This window comes from Castor canadensis, chromosome 16 (genome assembly GCF_047511655.1).
Source record: "Castor canadensis chromosome 16, mCasCan1.hap1v2, whole genome shotgun sequence".
NCBI classification, from domain to species: domain Eukaryota; kingdom Metazoa; phylum Chordata; class Mammalia; order Rodentia; family Castoridae; genus Castor; species Castor canadensis.
The window spans coordinates 83,951,568-83,973,496 of record NC_133401.1 but is presented as its reverse complement, the minus strand read 5'-3'; the positions used below and the strand labels follow the sequence as shown (position 1 = coordinate 83,973,496).

The window sequence follows — 21,929 nt, the reverse complement described above, 5'->3', positions numbered from 1 at the left end:
ATGCAAACCTTTTGTACAGAGACAGTCCTGGTCTGCTCTCTTCTTGGAAGGGTTGGTATTGAACATTGTGACTGCAATAGACCCCGTCCCCCGCCCTCCCCCACAATGCTGACCCAAGGAAAAAGCAGGACGGGAAGCACTTCCAAAGTGGCCGTCCATCACAGCCAAGGAAATGGTAGCTGTTATTACCACCCCAGTCCTCTGATGGACGCATTCAGACTCTTCCGTTTTGAAGTCCTAGAGATGGCTCACTTGAGGGGACGGGACTGTTCAGCCTCATCCACCCTGTGTGAAAAGTCTTACAGCAGTGACCACACCCTGCTGCATTTCACAGGTGAAGCCTCAAGTCCAGAGGCTTAGAGGAGACAGAGATGGCCCATGACTACGATGAGGCTAATCCCAGGATAAGTGCCCAAGAAAGCGTGTGTGGAAATGGAAACCTTGGATGATGACTTGAAAAGGGGGATCCAAATAGAGTTGGGGAGTTTGAGGAAGTAGAGGAGACACAGTTCATCCATTTTTGGCCCTTGTGCACAGGCTTCCAAAGGCCAAGAGGAGATGAGGCCGCTGACAGGCTGCTGGGTGCCCAGTTAGGGAGGTCACCTCAGGGACAGTACAGACCAGGCCGGTGTACCATGTAACTGCAGCTTAGCAGGCAGAGAAAACAACAGTTTTGATCTGGATATCAGGGTTTTCTCTTCTCAGGCCCTACTCTAAAGGACCTTGCCTCTCCCCAACCAAGGCTAATATGGGAGTTAGCTCTAATTTCAGTGTGGAAAGCTGAAGTCGTGAGCCTCCAGAGATCTCCCCCAGGAGAGGGGAGACCCCGGCTCAGTTGTACTTCAAAGGTGAGTCCTGGGGGAAGCCCAGAGACTGTGCTCTATCCTGGCCTTCTCTGGAGCATCACTCAGCTTTCATTGTCACCGGGGTGGCTTTCTTTCTCCTGCCTTCAGAGACTGTGTTCCCCACTTCTACACTCTCCTTTTCCCAGTCGGATGGGGAAGTCCAGCCTCAGCTTTCTAAAAAGTGTAAAATTGAGTTACTGGACCACCATTTTGAGTCTTTTCTCCCATTTCCTGTGTGGGGGAAAAAGAAATGTTTCTCTCTCTTTCTCTCCCTTTCCCACTTTGTCCATATTTTATCCTTCTAAAACTTAAAAAAAAAAAGTATAAAATCACTGAATGATGTAAAAAGTACTGAATGTGCCTCCAAAGTCATCTCTGACTCAGGGGACAGAAAAATATGCTATTTCTATGACATGGGGGAGGGGGCTGCTCAGGAAGGGGCAATTTTCAAGCAATGGGGTACAAGGAACCACAGTGGCCAACACCTCATTTGGAACCCCATAAACATGCAGAGGCTCAAAGGCTGACCTACCCTCATAAGGATTCCTATGTGAGTCCCCACACAGGATAGACTCTGGGGGCTTCCCAGCCCAGACTTCCCTGGAGCAGAGAAGTCCCTGCTCAGGCCTCCAAGTCACTGAAGTGCCCTTGACTCAGGTGTTCCTAACAGGAGGAAAACCCCATTTATATCCTCAACACACTACATTAACAATAGGACCTCATTCCTTCCATTGTACCTACAGATGAAGTGAAAAACCTCATGTAAATGCAGGGCTTTGGTTAAAACTCAGCATCACTGACTGTCGAGACTGTCAGCTCTGGAAGGAACCTAGAGCTCATGCCCTCACCTTCAGTAAGAACTGTGCTGCCACCACTGTCCTCCCGGGCACTGTCCTCAGCTCTGAAGAGCAGGCACCATCTCTTTCCTGGAATCAGGGGTTTCAGCCAGTTACACAGCAGGGGCTGGGAAACTCTGATTGTGGAATCTTCCAGAACTGCACCCTCAGGTAAGGGTGTCCAGGTAGGAACGGGCTCTGTAGGACCACTCTCCCTTCCTGCCCTTTCTCCCCTCTTTATTCTGATTCAACATTTTTGGATTTCCTCAGATGACTCTAATGTGTCTGCTCCAGGGAGTTCAGGAAAAATTTGGAGCCACTTCATCCTCAGGAGCCGACGGAGCTCCCAGAGCCACCTGGACCAAGGCCTAGGCAGGGAAGAATTTCAAGTCAGACAGTGCCCAGAGGCTAACAGCTGGCCTGCAGTCCACCTTCTCAGAGAAGGAAGACAAAGAACTAGTCTGAGCGAAGGAAAAAGGAAAAAGAAGCCCTTGGCTCCTGAAATGCAAATCCCACCTCCTGAGTTATCTGTGCTGGCCACGGAGGGCAGGGAGGCATGAAGTGGAAAACACCAAGCGTGGCTGATCCCCTCATGTCCTCTTTAGGAGTCTAGCTGGCCATTTCTTTGTCCTCCCACCAAACTAACCAGCCCCATTCTCTTCATGTAAACTAACAGTTTTCCCCTGAGCTCAGAGTAACTGGCCAGGAAGAAAAGCAACACTTAAAATTGGCTGTAAATAATCTCCCAAAGTAGATACATAAACTCTCTCTTCTCCACCCCACCATGTTGCTCTCATTTCTTCTCCTTGCTCTTTGGATGCCGGGATCCTTCTCGCACCAAACAAATCTGGTTTGCTGTCTTCTTGTGTCCCATGGAAGGCCTGCCCTGGGTGTCCCTGCTGCTACTGCCATGTTGCATGTTGTCACAGGGAAACAATTCCCCACTGCAAAGTTCCAGTGAAGCTCTCCCTGCCACAGAAAAAGTGAGCTCCTCTCTCTCTCTCACTCTCTTTCTCTCTCTCTCTCCCTCCCTCCCTCTCTCAGCTAAAATTCACATAGCAGAGAATTAGCCATTTTTTTCAAACAAGAAAAACAACACGCAAATTTTTCTCATGCTTAAGGCATAGGCTCTGAATTAACCATCTGAACCTGTGCAATTCCGTGGTACTTAGTACACACAATGTGCTGCAACCAGCACTCCTATTTAATTCCAAAATATCTTCATCACCCCAAAAGGAAACCCTATACATTAGGCAGTCATTCTCATCCCCTGTCCCTATCCCCAGCTGCTGGCAAGCCATTGCTAAACAGCTTTCCAATTCTCTGAATTTACCTACTCTAGACGTGTCCTGTTAATGGGATCATATAGTGTATGGTTTTTCATATCTGGCTTCTTGCATTTTGCAAAACGTTTTCAAGGTTCATCTGTGTTGTAGCATGCTTCACTTATGATTTTTAATGCCTAAATAATATTCCTTGGTTTGTCTGTTACACAACGTGTTTGTCCATCCATCCACTACTGCGTTACTTCTGGCCATGGCACAAGCTCTTGCTTGAGCACCTGTTTTCCATTCTGCAGGGCGCTCTCAACTTTGCATCCTCACCAAGCACGTGTGGTTTTCCATCTTTTCTGACCATAGTCGTCCTAGAGGGTGCAAGGTGGTATCTCATGGGACCCCCGGGATTTGTAGTGTGCCAGGTGCCGTAAGCATGTGGAACAGATGCTGTGCCTGCTCTCCTGCTGCCCAGAAATCCAGGCCCTCCTTATTCCTTAAAAGTAATAAAGAAAAAAAAAGAAGCTGGTCTTTTTGTAGTTTTCATTCTGCACATCACCAGGGTTGACTGTAGCTATCAGCATGCCCCGTGTCGCTGTTTTGAAGCCCTGTTTAAGCAGTGAATTACAGGAGCCCTGATGTCCCCTTATACCGAGCGTAAATACAAGACACACTGTAATGGGCTTCTGCTGCCACTAAGATACTGTGAGTGATACCTTGCTAATGGCCACTACATGATGTGGTCAGAGCTGCCCTGTAGTTTTGGTACATGGCTTTGGAAGACAAAGCTATGTCACCCCTGGGGGATGACATGCCCCAGAAGGACTGATTAAAATCTGTGTGATTTACAGCTTGCTTGGAGCAAAGAGAACCACTTCTCTGGGTGTGTCATGCTTCTGTTCAAGAGCACTACATGCTGTCCCAAGCCCAGGTTGGATGGAAGGCCACTGCCCATTGAGTCTCAGCAGGTGGCCTAGAGTTGCAGCACTTCCTCAGGTGTGGACACCAGTCCATGATCCTCACTGATTGGCACTAAAACTAGACTGCTTCCCCCAGAGAACCTGAAAGTCAAGTGGACTGGGACTCTCAAGAAATCCAAGGGACATAGAGGGCTGTGGAGGGCCATTGCTGCCCTCTGCTACCATCTTCTGGGCAACAGTGATTGCAGGACAGTTAGAGTAACTGGGTCCCAGTGACAAATGCAAAGACCATTCCTGGACATCTCTCCTCAGCCTACAATAACCTAAGGCGCCCCGGTCATCTGATAGCTTACCTGTCTTTGCACTTTGCTAGTCAGAGAGATGGTGAGTGAGCATGGTGGGTGAGCCCAGGGCTCTTGGACCACAAAGGCAGGTTTGTGCTACCTCTGTGGGCCTCAGTTTCCCCATGTGCTCGCATTAGTTCTACTGCTGAGAAATAAATGTTTGAGTGAAGCAAAGAGTCAGGAGAGTTGGGTGGGAAGGGTTTGTTTTTCTGCATTTGCACCAGAAGGTTTAATGGAGGATGTGCCTTTCAGGAGGGACTTGATGGATGGGGAGGGCTTCCCCAAACAGAAGAACAACATAATTCAGACATGGAAATACCAAAGTAGACAATGCATTCAGAATTGCATGGACAGGGGACGGTGCCATGCTAAGGAGTCCGGGCAATTTGCAGACTGGCAGTAACACTTAGCAGTCATCGTACACGGACAGACCTGGGCTCAAAGCCACTTTTAGAAATGTAAGCTCAACATCCACTTTTTCTTCTGTAAAGTCAAGTGTGTTGTGAACCCACAGCGACAGAGAACACAAGATGCTCAGCTCAGTACTTGATGTTTAACCAATGGCGAATAAGCACTGTGGGCTGTGACTGCTGTGCTGGCAGTGGTGTTACAGTGTACAGTGTAGACTGCAGGCAGTCACTGGAAGTTTGCACACGGTGGAAGGAATGTTAAGATTAAGAAATTCTGCAGCTGACGTGGTGTGGCAGTTTACAGTTTTAGGTTCTCATGACTTTTAGTGATTGGCTAACCAGAAACAGCCGTCAAGTGCCGTGATTTAACTTCTTGTCCCCTTCTTTGCTGATTTTCCCATGGGGATTGTGACTAATGCTGTATTTGTATCATTTTTCTGGCAAGGGAAAAATGTGTATGTTCTTTGATGGAAGTTTTTCGTGATTTCTCCTATTTGAGTTCCCTAGCAGCTAGAGAAGTAAGAGGAGCATGTGTCTGAACTGCTGTCTGTCCAGAAGGAACATTTTCAGTATCTCAAATAATAGATGATTTGGTCTGGGGCAGAAAAGAAGGGATTAAACATATGTGCTTGGATCATGGAAGGATCTAAGTAAAACGAATGGAATTTTTTTCTAAGTAATCTCCTCACATCTATAACCCCAGTTATTTGGGAGATGGAGCTCAATGTGGGTGAAAAGTTAGCAAGACCACGTGTCAATGAAAAAGTCAGGTGTGATAGATCACACTTGCAATCACAGCCACACAGGATGCTTAAGTTGGAGGATCGCAGTCTAAGTTGGCCCAGGCAAGAAAAGCAAGACCCTACCTGAAAAAAACAACTAAAGCAAAAAAGGGTTGAGGGCTTGGCTTAAGTGGTAGAGCGCCTGCCTAGTAAGCATGAAGGTCTGAGTTCAAACCCAGTTTTGCCAAAAGAGAAAAAAGAAAGAAAGAAAATCTAGTAAGAACTCAAATCTCAAGAGACACATAACTTCAGAGCCAAAAGAGCCTGTAGAGATTATGCAAAAACTAACTCCTTTGTGTAATATTATTAGTTTTAAGGCAAATGAAATTAAGCAATGACAGAAATACATTTTAGACGACATGTGTCTTACGACTGTAATTCTCCACACTGCCTTTTGGGCAAAATGCTTTTATCTCCATTGCTCAATGAAAAAACTGCAACTTCAGGACACAGATGTGTATCATGGGCTCCACAGCTAGGAAGTTCACAAGCCCTAGCCTGCCATTGTACCAAAGAAAAAAAACTGGTAGCAAATATTGAGTGTGCCCAAAGACCTCGTTTGTATGATCAGAAATGTGGGTAGATTCAGAAGTCATAGTTAAATTTCCAGAGGGCAGAGCCTTGTGATTTTTTTTTCCCTAGCACTGGAAACTTATGCTCGCTAGGCAGACGTTGTACCACTTGAGCCACTCCACCATCCCTTTTTCTGTGATAGGTTTTTTCGAGATAGGGTCTCGCAAATTATTTGCCTGGGCTGGCTTTGGACAGGGATCCTCCTGATCTCTGCCTCCTGAGTAGCTAGGATTACAGGTGGGCACCACAGGTGCCAGCTTTGTGATTCTTTTAAATAAAAATGAAAATCTTCCCCAGCCCAGGAAACAATTCAGTGCAAGTGCACTGTCAGGATGGGGTCTTGGCTGGGCTGGGCTGGGCTGATCCTGACTTCAGCCCCATCCCACCCTACCTGAGCACCACCTTGTCTCTATGAAGAGAGGCCTCTACCCTGGCTGCTCCTTGTGGGTCACATCTATTTCCAGCAGGAAATTTTCTGAAACCTTTGTGGGTGTGGGAAAAAATAACCCCCTCTCACTACCTCACTACAGTTTGTGTAGTTGATTTAGGAAAAGGAGTAAAAGGCAGAGAGATGTAGGCTGTTAACAAAAGCCTGTTTCATCTTCACTCTTTCCTCCCTTCTGTGCCTGCCAAGGAGGAACGCAGATGGCTATCGCTCAGGGATGTAACTAGGGAAACCACGGACCTGCCCCAATCGCTATGGAGACAGCCACTCACTTGTCCGGCTTCTGAGTATTCGTGACATCAGCGATACTTCTGACAAAGAAATTCTACTTCACCACCAGGAAGCCAGGAGTGCACACTTACAGCCTCACCATGGATGTTTGCAAAAGGGAACCCATTTCACAGAGGAGGGGGTAGTGAGGTGCCTTTTAGAGCCACTGTAACCAAAGCCACATTTGGAAGCCAACAGATATTTTAACTTTTAGGGACACGAGTGAGAGAAGGATGTCCTGAGAATCTGTTTCCAACTGACTCAGCCCTGGGGACATTCCAGGATGAATAACCAGCACAGATTGCCTGGGATTGGAAAAATCCCCAGAATGGAGCCCCGACATCCCAGGCAAACCTGAGTTGGTCAACCTAGGTTTAAGACCGGTTGGTCCTGCTATGAGGTGAACCACAGGATTTGAGGCCAGCCTCTAAACATTTTCTAAACAGCAAGGAAGCTTTCCTTGGTCTCTTACCTAAAAGTTGCTAGAAATCAAATGAAGCTCTCGTGGTGAAGATGGGGTGTTTTCATTTGACTTGCTTGTTTTATTGTTATTTTATTTATTGAGAAATGCCGGAAAGTTGTTTCACATTTAAACTTCCCTAGTTAAATGGTGACTTGCAGGGATTGTCCACTGGCATTTTTCAGCACAGATTCATTTGCCAGGTGCCCAACATAGAGGAACGTATGCAAACACTGAAGTGACGTTATTGATATTTGCCAGCGATGTGTGAAATCCCGTTATTCTCCAAGGTCAGGCATGCTTCTTTGCTGCTAATCCATCACCAGCCTTTGATTGTTGTGGAGCTTGCTTTCTGGAGCACCCTAGGCTGAGGGATGCAGTTATTCTCCTGTTGAAAGGTTGCATTGCTGAACAGCAATATGATACATTGTAACTAAGAGGTGTTACACTAGCCAGGTGGCAAAGCCACATAACCACACTTGTTCAGATACATTCCTGCTCAAATTTCAACTAAGTTCCAAGCAGGCTCTTAGATCAGAGGGATTTTATTATCCTAGGATTCTGGCCTTACAAAGTAGGTTTGGCTGGTTGAAGTCTTTGTACTGCTAACAATCAATTATCCAACTATCTCTGTAAATATATACACATTAAATGCCAGAGGTCCACATTTGCTTTACCTATTTTATGAGACACATTTGTATGTTCATGCACACAATAGGGAGATAAGACTTGTAACTATGTATGGAGGAAAAGCAGGCATAAAGTTGTCAGTGCCATAGACGTGGCTCTCATTGCAGGTACTTAAATAATTCATGGAACCAGTAGACATTTCTATATGCGTGTATTCTTGGGTCTGGTGGATAAGTGTACTTTAGTACACATTTATGTGTAAAATAATAGATTCACCTCCTTTTGCTCATTTGAGATGTTGTTTTAATGTGGAATTACAGTAGCTCCTTAATGATGAGATGTAGTGACAATTCATTAGCAGATTGTGGCTTAGATGAAGTGTTTGATTTGCCTACAAAGTGTGACCAGTACTCAATTATATGAAGCGCATGCATCTCTTTTGAGCGTATTTTTTCCTTTGCCAGTTAAAATAACCTTGAGCTTCATTATTTTTTGAAAGACCCTAGCCAGCAGCAGACAAATGCTTCTATAATTTGTTCTTCAGGAATGATTTTTTGAAAGAATGTTAAACTGTCATTAAAAAAGAAACAACCTTCCAAATCACTACTAGGTTTCTTGTTTTCTGCTTATAGGAGAAGGAGATAAAGGGGAAAGAAGAGAGAGTGTGTCAGGGCTGGCTCATGTTCTCTCCCCTACCTTGTTTTATGAAAGCAAGGAGTTCCCAGCTTTTCTCTTTATATTTCTAATTCTCCTTGGTCTGGAAAGAAGTGTGTGTGTGTGTGTGTGTGTGTGTATGTGTGTGTGTGAGAGAGAGAGAGACAGAGACAGAGACAGAGACAGAGAGACCTTATATTTTATTGAAGACAAATTCAAATTTGTTTACTGTCTAAAATTCTCTTACACTGTAAAGATGAGTGTCACGTACAAAATACAGACTAGGTAGCCATCTGCCATGTTTTCAAAGGATGCCTTCCACTCATGTCTCTATCCTGAGCACCTCGTGCAGTAGGAATTCCAGTACCAATGGACTAATTCATTATTGGAGCCATGACCGCAGACCTGCCCTGGCTTTCTCTTCAGGCTTCCCTGATGAATTTCATAGAGAATTCCCTGTTGATTGCCCACTTTTTTTGCAGATAGTTCTGCTCAGAAATTAGCAAATAGTTTAACTCCAGAGGACCTGAGCCTCTACCATTTCCCTGTTTTGCACAAGGAGGGCTTGCTGCACAGACTTGCTGTGATCCCAGAGCAAAATGCTGCAGCTGGATTTGGGGTCCCCATCCATCTGACAAGATGTAGGGCCCCGGACATCTGGATGACACAGGAAGCACTGGATGAATGTGCCCTGTGTGCAGACCTGGTGTGTAGGTAAGTAGTGGGCACTCCTACTTTTCTCCCAGCTATCTGAAGCCTGCTTCTGGGCAGATCTGTTTCCCAGGTATTTCTCTCATCATTGAAATCCTGAAATTTTCTTCTTTTCCTTTCTTTTTTCTCTCCTTGTTTATTTATTACCTTTTTTGTTTGTTTGTTTAGGAGATGGATTGCTTTTATATATTGTAATAGGGTCCGTAGCCTTTTTAAAGGATTTACATTTTTGGACCTCAAAAACATTTCTATCTTGCTTCAGTTATGAAATTTTAAATTCTAATCAAAAGAGATGAGCTGATAATCAGAGTGTATTATGCTCAGGAATTCTCACGAAGGTGCCGTGTCCCCCTCATGCTGGCTTTCCCTTCTGATTTGTTTACTTTCTCAGAATAAAAGAGCTCAGTAGTGAAAATGCTGCTCTCAGGGAGTCTGCAGTTAGTCTTGTCTGAGGATTCCTTTCTAAATGGACTCTGGTATCATTTTAGCACTCGTATTGTTGCTGAAATCCCAGCTTCACTGGAAAATTAGAGAGCTTAATTTAATATCATGAAACGTTTTGGGGCTTGCCAGTTTACTTGGAGACAAGGGAGGTGAAATCAAGTTGAGGATTCTGTGTAAAGTAAAGAACGATAAAAGTTGCCTCCAAAAAAACCCCTGCTTTCCCTTCTCCACCCACTGCCTGCCTGGTCCTCCCTTTCACCCTGGGCCCATAGAAATCTCATTTCATTCTAGAACCTTCTTGGGGCTCCCTGGTGGAGGTCTGTGTCTCAGAAAGCCTGGGACCCCAGAAGGTGCTGCGACCGAATGCTCTGTCATTCTTCATGGTCATTGGAAGGGGCACAGGGCTGTAGCCATGGCTATTGGCCATGGCTTAGCACTTTCTTCTGTACGGGTCAGTCTCAACCCAAACACTTCCAATAGAAGGACTCATTCTGCAGCCATCACTGGCCATCTGTGAGCTACCTGGCACTGTGCTGGGCACCAGAGTCAGTGATTTGGTGCAGTCAAGAGAAAGAGCTCAGCAGGAAGAAAGACACTGCTGATTGCCAATGAGAAACAAAAGGAGAGCTACCAGGCAACCGTGAACTGCATTGCTCTTTCTGCTCATATCCCCAAAGTTCTCCTAGACCCATGCCTCCTGAGTGATGCTGTGCTTGGTGGAGAATACAGTGGGCTTTTTGGTTTGTTTTTAAGGGGGTCTTTGAATGAACCCTTTCAAAGGTACAATATGGACCTGACCCGAGAGGTAGAATCAACATCAGTGACTTCTGGTCTCATCAACCCCCAGAAGCAAAATGCTATCAGGTCTTCAGGTTTCGCTCCAGAAAGCTCTCTGTGTTGCCCAGCACTCCTTCCAGCACCCTCAAAGAAGCCCTGGGCTCATGTCTACTTCTCTTCCTCTCACCTGTACTTCAGAACTAACTTTTATGTCTCTGAGCTCTCATTTTGGAAAGAAAAAACCCCGTCTAAACTAAGCCCCTTTTGGCTTTGTTTTAGGGACCTAGTGCTTTTGCGCAAACAATCAGGAATGGTTGTGGACTATGAAATAGACTTCTTTATGAATGCACTGGTGTTCGAAACAATAGCTGGGAAGTGGAGGAGCTGTTGAGGTTTCCACAAGCCCCGTAAGCAGTGCACTCCTGTACACCCCATAACAACCAGGCTGTCTCGAGGATACCCTGTGCTAGTGAGGCTGGGATACATTTCCTGTTTGGTTTGTCTGTGGTTAGGATGAAAAGAGACAATCTCAGTTATAATAAATGTCTGCTAGGAAAGCACACTCCGGCATAAATATTTTAAATTTTGATACATTTCATATGTGTTAAAATAAGCTACAAAAATACACCCACAGGGGTGCTTGCTTACATTACAGCTCAGCTTTCCCCATTACGAATAAACAATGAGTCGTCAACTTGTGCCACCCACTGAAAATGCTTAAACATCACGTAATTAAGAATGGATGAGACACCTCTGGTTTTGCCTTACAATGATCGGGGTCCTCTCTTAGACTCTTTCTTGGCTGCACGGTCTCAGTGGCCTGGATGGCAAGGCCCTGATGGGACACGGAGTAGTGGGTTTTGAAAGAATCTTTTGCCCAACGATTCCTCCTTCTCACTTTTCATTCTATTTCCACCACCTTATCTTCTGTTATCGTGACTTTCTCTTTCCCCTGTAGAGACTGTATTTTTTTACCTGAAAAATTCTGTATATTTAGCATACTGTCTGGTTTCTGATGCTCTCAAAATGAAAAGAATGGAAAATGTTGCAAGATCCAGCAGATAGTAATGTCCTAACAGCCAAGAGCTCTGTGAAATGTGTGCAAAAGCAGGCACCCCACAAAGCACCATCTCCCCACCAAGACACCCCAACTTGAACTTGACGAGTTAGACACTCTTTCACTAGGTGATGGAGCCATTTTTTGCCGCATTCAGCATGTTCGTGGAACAGTGTCTTGGAGCCTAAAGCCAAGTCCACTGCATTTCTGCTTGGTAAGGTTTGGTGACCTTGGCGTCAGGCATTGTTGCTGATTTCGCCTTTAAAATGATGATAATAGTCTTGAGGCTGGGCCGCGGTACTAGGCTGCGTTAAGAGAACCTTTGCTGGGAGTTGGCAGCCCCAGTGCTGGTCCACAGGAAGGATGCTCCGTAAAGTCGTGTTAAGAAGGCGCCGCGCCGGGAAGAACATGCGGCACGGAGGACCCAGTGAGGTTCTGCGTGCACGGGCAACAGCCAGAACTTGTCACCATAAGGGTGCAGCTGCTTACAACCCATCTCCTATCAGGACCTTCTACCTGGACAGTGCATTTCCTTATAATATCGTGGCAGAACCCATGTGTTGTGACACACGACAGTACTGTATGTGTTTCAGATGAGGTGCATTTAAACAACCCTACATCTATGTACTTTTTCAATTGTTTTCCTTTGATTTATAAAACAAATCAAAACAAAACAAAAAACTCTGTGTTACCAAATGTTGCTTTGACATATCTTTTGCAGAGTTTTCTCCAGAAAGATTAATGCAAGTTACAAATGAAAATTCCAGCCATGGGAAATCCTTCCCCCTGAGAGAGATTCATTTTTAGAAAAATATGAGTGTTTATAAAGGAGTTTTTCAGTACAGCCATCCTTTCTTTTAGCCCCTCCACCCAAAGACCAAGGTGTGCTCTGCAAAGAACACCATCGCCGATGTCAGTAATCATTTTCTGTAGAGCATCTTTCTTTGTTTATTTTTTTAGGGATTAAGCACATGATACATACTATACTTAAGTTGAATGGGGTCATGGTAAACATCCCAAGTTACTCATCAGATATGCGTATTTTGATTTAGAGAAATGGTATCGATCAGTCCCCAACTGGAAAGTATATTAGTCAGGCATCTTTTTAAAAAGACATTACTTTCATAGGAAGAGAAATAAAGGAGGAATCCTGAAATAGGTGCCTTTAATTCTCCCCAATGTAAATGTAAGTGGTACATCTTTAAGGCAATAATGACATTCCTTTTTCTCCCCCATCCTGAATGTTTCCATCAGTGAATTTCCTTAATGTTGGTGATGGCTGGTGCAGTTTGAGGGAATCTGTATTTTAGTCAGAAAATGCTTGAATAGAATGACCTACCAGATGGGCCCCATAACAGAGCAGGGAGACATCAGACCACCACAGGCATTTGGTGCTTAGAATAATAAAAAGACTATAAAATTAGATTAGTTGAGTCTAATTTGGAATTGGTATATTCCCCCATGCACCCTCGCCACTCTTGGGCAGATAAAGCCTTGAGATTTAGCACTGTGTCAGAGCAGAAAGACGCAACTTCCAGTAAAAGGGAGACGAGGGAGAGGGGGAAGAAAGCATTCTGGGAGGTCGCACAGGGCAGACCAGTGACCTCCGATGATTTACAGGCCTTTAGCTTAATGAAATTGTTTCAGGGACATGACGGTAAGAGCTCGTAATGGATTGGATGCCCTAATGTAATGAAATTACTCCCTTCTGCCTAAAAAAAAAAATGCGCAATTAATATTTACTGAGACCTGCCAGCCTTTGGTGCGCTCGCCTGTGTAGCTCTCTCAGACAGAGAGGAGAGAAGAGCAGCGTGGCAGACAGGCTGGCTCTGCAGGAGCTCCTGGCGGGGACAAGCAGAGCGGGCAAGGGGGTGGAGGGACAGGCGCTCTCACTCGCTCACTTGCTTGGTGGCCCTGCCGCCGGCTGGCCCTCAGTGCCGTCCCCGCTCAGCCTTCACGCTCTCCCTTGCTTTCCACAGGCAACTGGACAACAACCACATCAGCTGCATCGAAGATGGAGCCTTCCGAGCGCTGCGCGATCTGGAGATTCTGTGAGTGCTTTTGCGATCACTGCTGGGGTGTGCGTGCGTGTGTTGTGTGCCGTGTCGGGAGGAGAAGGGGGAGTTGTCCCGGGTCCCTGTGGATGCATTGCCTGCTCGTCTGCTGCAGTGCTCTTCAAATCGGGCACCAGGAGATCCCTCCGGCTCACCTTGGCCAAAGTGTTTGCAGACAGCAAAGTGTGATTTCTCACCTCCCACAAACTGGGGCTCCTGCTAATTAAGTCTCCACCCGAGTCCTTTCTCCCCTGGTGCTCGCTCCCTCCCGCAGTATTTGCAGCTGGCAGAGACAAACAGGCTGGAGCAGCCCCCCAACACCTGCCAGGGCGTTCAGGGAGAGTCTGAGTGTGGGCATGGAGGAGACAGGATACAGGTCTGCAGCCAGTGACAGAGGACTGAGCACCAGGAATCTGTTGGAATTACCCAGAATCAGAAAGGGACCTTGGCACAGGACAAGGGAGTGCCAGACAGCCTGATAAAGTCCAGCAGTCTCCCTTGCTCCTGGGACCTCATCTCAGGTTTAAATTCAAACTTTAAGCCAAAACCTTAAGTGGCAGGGGCAAAAAAGATGACAGGAGATGCCCCCTCCATGAAAGCCCATCCTAGGAAAATAATGTGCAACTATCTTTCTGTGTCAAGATGTTCAAATGGTCTCAGGAACCCTAAATTCTGGGAGGCAGGAATCGGTGAGGAGTCATCTTGGGGTCATTCAAACTAAAGTTAGCGGTGTAAGAAAGGCTTCTGATTGTCCCCCACAAACACCTACTCTTCTAGGTGTCCTTGATTTGGGGAAGTCTGGAGGGGAATTACTAAAGCATCGTAGAACTTGTGACAGGGACCGGTGATTCAGTCCTAGTTCTGTCACTAATTAGCCATGTGACCTTGGGCAAGTCTCTCTGGCTCTCAGAGCCTTAGTTTTTTTCATTGTAAAATGAAGGGCTGGTTGCTCCCCCCTGAGAGTGACTTCCCCTTTCCACACTCTACCAAAACAGTTACAAAGGTGCAGTTCTAGCCTCTGAATGGTAAGAGACTAGGATTAGTGCAGCATCCTTTGGGGAAAAAAAAATTACATAGTCACAGGTTTCCTGTGTCTGATTCCAGCCAAGTGAACAAATGCCAAATAAGTAAATGAATGAATATATTCAAATGTCCCTTTGTACATAAAGAGAAGAGTGTTCCTTTGCACCTGTCCCCGAAGACCCCAGCAGTGGATAGGAAGGAGCCCCTCACCTTGTTGGAGGAGAAGGTGATTACAAGAGGGATCACGGGAAATAAAAGGGGGTGCTGATGCTTAAAATCCAAAGAAAGCTGAGAATTCCCCATACAAAAATGCAGGACCCACACAAGGGGAGGTCAGGTTGTCATTCCTAAGATGGATGGTCTCTCCTCACCCAAACTCTGACCCGGGAACTGGCAACCAATGCATATCAGCGGGGGAGAGCCCATCAGTCCAAATTTAGAAGCCTGGGACGTCTCTTACCAGGAGGCGGGGGCTGAGAAGGGGAGACACAATTTTCTCTGCCTGTGAAAAAGCCTTTGTAGAAAGGGCTGCTAGGAGCATATCACCTTTTTCTCTCTTGCCAGAGAGCAAGAGAACGATGAGAAAATTCATAGGGAAGAGACTAGGAAATGGGAGCCACAGCTGCAGGAAACAGCTGTGACAACCTGTCAGCCCGTTAGTGCTGAGAGGGGTGGTGTCTCACCTCTCCTGCTACTCCTGGGCAGCAGTCTGGGGCAAAGGAAAGAGCTTTGACCATAGTCACACTGGGGTGGGGAACTCTGAGGTGGTAGGGCTTCTCAAGTGTTATAACCTCTCTGATCTTCTTGCTCACCTTCAAAAAGAGACTGCCCATGTACCACATAGGAAAGGCACCTAAATGTTGTCCCTTCTGCTTCTTGTTCTCTCCACCCTGCCCTCACTTACCCCTGCCAAACTTCTACCCAGATGTTTGCTAGAAAAAAAAAAATTGACATCCAGATACACTAGGTGTCTCCAAGTTGAAGCTTAGAAACTCATGACCAAAATAATAAAATAGTAATAGTAATAAAAGTTCTTATTCCCCATTGTGTAAAAAGCCTGAAGAACCTGATTAGTTTACCTTCTCAATTCCAAACAAAGCCAGATCAATAGTTTTATTTTAAAGATGCTCTCATTTGGCCCCACATGGCTAAGTACTTAAAATTAATCATCATCAGCTATTCCACGGGTTTTTAATTTCCAGCAGAGGCACATGGCTTTGCAACCATCCATCTTAATGGTGAGCCATTCTGAAATTGGGTGGAGATGACATCTCCATTTAAAAGAGTTTTCCTCCCCAGCCCAGACCTTCCAAACATCATCTACACATTGACATTTCATAACACTTCTCTGTAATCACAATTTAGAGCCATAAAGACTCTTGGCAATGAAATAGTATCTAGCAAGGAGGTGAAGGCAGCAGGCATTATAAGCTGATGTATTTTTCAGAGGGAGAAAGAGAGAAGAGAGAGAAAGGGAAGATTCAAAATATTTCCAGCAAAGTTATCTTTAAATATTTGAAGTTTAAAAGTTTGCAAGTTAAAAAGATAAACGATAATAGTTCCCGTGGCTTTGCTCTGTGGCACCAAGCAGCGTGGAGTAGAAAACCAGGACTGACGCATGGTGATCTCATGGAAAGTTCTCAGAATCAGCTGAAGGAGTTTGTGGGTGTTACATATATGTGGAGATATTTCACACATGATAACCCAGTTATCGTGGCATCCTTCCTTTGTCTGGAAATACCATAAAGTTCCTTTCTGTGGAGGCTAAGGTCAGTTTCACTGGTTGCATTGAAGGGGAGTCCAGGAGGGGACTGCTGTCAGGAAGGAGAAGAGGATAGTGGATGGTGCCAGGTTGGGAAAGACAGTTAAGCTGCCCACCTCACCCACGTTGTTGGCCATGCCCAATGAGGAATATTCAGCACAGAGTGTAGAGCCACAAGGAAAGGAGCTACCATCCTTTCCGGGCAACCAGAAAAGGGAGTGAGAACAAACAATAGCTTAGGAGACAGAAATAGGAGATGACAGTTCAAGGCCACCCCCAATAGAAGTTAGCAAAAGCCCATCTCAAAAATAAGCCCTGTGTGGTGGTGTTCGCTGTGATCCCAGCTACTCAGGAGGCAGAGGTAGGAGGATTGCAGTCTGAGGCTAGCTTGAGGCTCTATCAAAAAAGGGGGATAAAGCAAAAAGGACTGGGGCATAGTTCAAGGGGTAGTGTGCTTGCCTAGTGAGCAGGAGGTCCTTAGTTCAAACTACCAAAAAAGAAAGAAAGAAAAAAAAAGGAGAAAGCAGAGAGTGTGGGTGAAACATCCCAAGGCTTGCATGCCATCCCAGAGGGAGGATATGGATGTGATCGTGGTTCAGGATTCCTCTCGCCTCGCATGGCAACCAATGCTTTTACCATGCGCTTTTACCATGGAAGTATCTCTCTAATCCGCTCAGCCTCTCCATGATGTCACTGCTGCTGTCCCCTCCCTTACAGGAGTAGCCCACCTCAAAGAGGCCAAGTAACTGCTTCATTAATAAATGGTTCAATCAAAGAGTTGATTGAACACTGCACCATGTTGCCATAGCTCATGATGGCGCGCTCCCCTGCAGCAGGGCCAGCGTGTGCTGCAAGACGGCATGAGTGCCACCAAGAGCCAGGCTGGGCAGCTATGAACACCTCTCGTCACCTCCCACAAACTTACCTTTTCATTCTCCCTCCCCAACTAATGGGGCCCCTCAAAGTGAAGGGTAAACCAAACTTGCAGGGGAAAGAAAACAGTCCTGCTTGTCAACAGACATCCATTGTGATCACAGAGCCGATTGGCACTCAACAGTTTGGGGACTCTATTCTCCAGACACCTGTCCCCCTAAAAAATATGTCCTCAACTATGTGCCATATAAGGGTCTTACAGCTTCTGTGAGTCTGACCCCCTTCTGTTTGCCAAAATTATTACCATTCACTTCTACCTGCTCTGAACATTTGGCGATCTACACACTAGGTTCGCTCCAAGTAAGTCGAGCGTATTCTGCAATTGCAGATGCCCTGACTCTGGGTGGTCGAGAGTCAGTGTGACAATGCTTTGAGCTGTGGGTATCTGGTCCCTGCCAGCTAGGCTGAGAACAGCCCGGCATGCCCCAGTTAATTCCAGGCACCTCCCTGCCCAACATAACATCGTGGTTCCAAAAACAAAACAAAAAAAAGGTTTAACTCCATTGGAAAAAAAAAATAGAGGAGTAGGGACAAATGAAAGAAAAATGTGAAAACCTTGTTAATAAAATATGTCAATATGCAATTAAGCATTTTCAATAGTGCTGCAGAAGATGAGAAAATATTTTCAGACATAGACTGCTGTGTAAATGTAGCAAGTCAGAAGTTCAGTAGATAAGTTGTCAAAGACACCAGACCAGAGATGTCAGGGACACATGGTGGCCCAAGCTCTCAGCTCCACGTGAGCTGGCTGCCTGACAAGTCACTGGAACAGCCAAGTTGTATGAAGATAATGGGTCTGTAGGTAACCAGCCTGTGATGTTCCAACCATCCCACTCCCATTTCCATCGCTCGCCAGTTCCGGAAATTCACTGACATCATTACAGCTCGATGGTGGAAGATCCTTCATGTCTCAGGATGACTTCTTATTGTTCAGATCAGGCACAGAGAAAAGGCTGAGGATAGAGGGGTTGCCTAGCCCTGGCCTCACTAGGAGATGTGGCTGAGTTGACGGAAGCAGAGAGACTAGAACCCACACTCTAGACTCCTGGGTCTGTGTTTTTCCTTCATTGGGCATCACTGTGCAATGGGACCGATCAGAAGGAGCCAGTGGCAGGCTTAGGATCTCAGGCACGGTTTGTCCTTGCACAACCCTCCAGCCGTATTGTTAGGAGGTTGAGGGAGGACAAACGTGTCTATGACAGAATCGGGGGGTGATCCAGTCTTGGGCTCCCTAAACCAGAGATTGCAAACTACATGATAGATACTATTGCACTCACAGGTGGGATTTTGTGTGTGTGTACTGGAGTGTTTTGTAAAAATTGAAGGTAGCATTTCACATTCTAAGATTGGGATTGCTTACATAAAAATCCAGTTTCTAGCTTCTCCTGAAAATCCACGCACATCACCAGGACCACAGAGCCACACTGCAGTGGTCAGCTGTGGCCAAGGAGTGCCTGCCCTCCTTACATGGAGTGTGCAAACTCCACTTCACCATCTACCCTTTCTCATTCTGCTTGCTGCCAGCCCAGCCCACCCCTGCATTAATCCAGCCAAGAAGCAAGGACATACACTGTACCCAGCATCACGCCAGGTGAAGCTCCATGAGCCAGAGCTTGCCAGAATTGTCACTGGCCACACACAGAGTGAGCTGAGTGACCTGAGTCCAGGGCTCCCAAAACTGAGCCAGGACATCCAAGGGTGGTCAGGAATGTCCCTTCTGTCCTCTCCTAGGATGTCTGCTCAACAGTTAAAGTAGCCCCCAAATTCTCAGTGGTTTTAAAGCGACAGTTAGACACTGGGAGGTGACTCAAGAGAGACAAATCTTTATCTCCAGAGTCACCCTGTTTTTGCTCCACAGGAAGGTGTACCGAGCCCCTTCTCAGTCCACAGTTATAGAGAAGAGATTCCAGCATTAAAGTAGCAGGGATTCAGCAGACTTTTGGGGTAGTTCTAATTTTGCCACGTCCAGGCAGGTGTGACATGGCCTGACGTAAGCCCCATATGTAGACTGAATGGAGAAGAAAGCCCTTTGCTGGCATATGAGGGAGGCAGGAAAAGAAATCAAGAGCCCTGTTAATACCCACGTCAGGGTGCACTCAGTCTTTTTGCGTGGAGTTGGTGTCCTGGCTGAGGGGTGCCCAGCACCAGGTGTCAGAACAATCAAGGTCACTGTCAGCCGTGTTCATAAAACCCACATTTCAATGCAAGTGGAGCTCTGCCCTCCCCTTCAACTGAGCTTCCGCTGGGCATGGAACTGGCTGCTCTGATTAATAAAAAGCAATGATGTGACAGTGACAGCACATTATAATAGTGACATAATGGTTATCCATGTGGCTGTTATGAGTGCTGTGATCCCAGGAAGCAGTGTCTTGTCTAAATCCTCACCATAACTTTATCAGGAGGAGTCCATGCATCCCAGTTGACCAGTCACTTCTCTGTGGCTCAGAGAAGTTGGACGACTTTCCCAGAGTGACATCAGCAAGTTCAAGGGCACCCTTCTCCCAGTACTTAACTCCAGTTCTGTCCAAAATCTGAACCTCTGCACTTAACTAAAGCAAATCTAAGCGCACACCTGCCATAGAAGTAAGTCTAAATGCTGGTGAAGTCACTGGCTCGAGTGAGTGCCCGGGGTAACTCAGGAACCATGGTTTTTCTTTTGGAAAGTTAATCAGTAGGATGGATGCTTGGGTCTGAGCTTAAAACTGCTTCATCAGCGCCACAGCCCGTTCCACCCCAGATGTGGGGTCCAAAACCAAGGGTGAGCTCCCACAGAGCTGGTGGCGCGTCCAGTGTCACCAAGCTGGGTGGCAGGGGTTGATTTCCTTACTAACACATTGGAAGCGGTGCCTCCCTTTGGTCGGCTGCATAGGTTAAAGAAGATGTGGTTGGCGTGTGCCTGGCACAGCTGATGCCAGTTCAGATGCTCATGAGAAGTGAAGCTGGGAAATACTGGGTTTGCCTTCTCCAGCACCTCACACAAGCCTGGCACACAGTGGGTGGTGGTTAAGGTGCACGGCACTGAATCAAGGTAAAATTAATACACCAAATGGAAACCCACCCACCCTATATCTCTGGATGCTCTGTGAGGTCTCAGCTCTGAGCAGAACTAAGGTTGGAGTTAGTTATTCTAAATGTTGAAAGAAGCAGGCTTTTCTCACCAGTTTTTTTTTTTTCATGTTGCCTTTGATTTCGTCAGCTAAATGGTGATTTTCTTTTCTCTTTTCTCTTTTTTTTTTTTCCCTTTTAATAATGAATAAAATCAGAGCTACAGAGAAAATTGGTGTGTTCTAGCAGGAGAGATTCATTTCCATTCATTTACAAAATGTTTCACCTGGATTTCTCTGGGAGGTGCAACCATTTTTTTTGTTTGTTTCAGCAGACTTTGGAAGCGGTGTTTATTCATGACATAGTTTTGAATATAGAGCTGTCATTGCTTAATGAGACTCTTAAAGTATCCAAACATATGATTTTTGTTTGTTTGTTTCTGTGCTGCAAATTGTGATTTGCTCCGACAATCAGGATTAAATTGCATTTTGTGGAAAGCATTGGTAACTGTCATTCAGTCTCTACAATATGGGAAGGAATGGGTTTTGTCTAAATGCTGTTGGGCTATGCAGCACACCCCTCCCTCAGAGTCAACCAGACCAAGTTTGATGATGTGCTTAAAATGACTAGCTAGGTTTTAAGCACACCAGCTTAAGAAAAACTAAAAATTACCTTGAAATCTAAAGCCATGCTAGGTATGGTGGTGCATGTCTGTCATCTCAGCTTCAGGTATAGGTAGGAAGGTCGAGGTTTGAGGCAGCCTGAGTGAAAAGCTAGCAAGACCCCATCTCAATCAGTAAGCTGGACCATGGTGGCATGTGTCTATAATCCCAGCTACTTGAGAGGCTAGAAGGATTGCAGTATGAGGCAGGGGCCTGGGCAAAAATGTGAGACTCTGTGTGAAGAGTATAGTAAAAAGGTCTGGTGTTAGGAGCACCTGCCTAACAAATGCAAGACCCTGAGTTCAAACCCCAGTATTGCCAAAAAAGAAAAAAAAAAACCCACAAAGAAGTCTAAAATCATGTCCTCATGTAAATAAGCAGTACTTCAACCTGTAAAGGTCCCAGAGTCTGGGACAACTTGTGGTTCCCAGGCAATTTCATTTCCTCATTAACTGAAGGCTGGTTTAGTCTCTGCAGTTGAAAATATATGGTGCACACCCCTGAGTAAAGAGGAGGTGTGAAGACACCTGAAGCATTAGTTACCAACAAAACCTCCCATTAACAACTTCCCTCCCCCCCCCACCCCATGAGTGGCACCGGGCCATGGAGGTCTTTACTGTTCCCCAGAGGCCACACCCCCAGCCACCAGGTCTCTGGGCTGAAATTCCAACTTCACAAACATGGCCTGGGAGCAGCCTGTTGGTTTGCTTTGTCCCAAAAAACAAAGTGGAAGATAGCTCCGTGTCTTTGAGGAAAGATTCCAGGGGCTTGCTCTGGAGAGCAAGCTTGGGTGGAGCAGCAGGGACCCTGGGGGGCCTCCACGTGCATCTGACAGTCACTTAACTGCTGCCCTGCAAAGGAGCCCTGCACCATGGGCAGCCTCTGCCGTTTCTTTTTTATTTTCTAACTATTTTTTATTGGCATACATTAATAGTACGAAGAGGATCCGTTGCAGTAATCCCACAGGTGTGTACAGTGTACTTTGAACAAGTTCACCCTCTATTTTATTCCCTAACCC

General features: G+C 46.1%; 1 protein-coding gene across 1 annotated transcript in view; it reads left to right on the top strand.

Annotated features, from left to right (window-relative positions):
• Slit3 (slit guidance ligand 3) overlaps positions 1–21,929 on the top strand; it is a 557,919-nt gene that overhangs the window by 391,113 nt on the left and 144,877 nt on the right. The window contains exon 6 of the mRNA XM_074057753.1: positions 13,412–13,483. Within this exon, the coding sequence (XP_073913854.1) occupies positions 13,412–13,483 (72 nt within the window). The remainder of the gene's footprint in view (positions 1–13,411; positions 13,484–21,929) is intronic.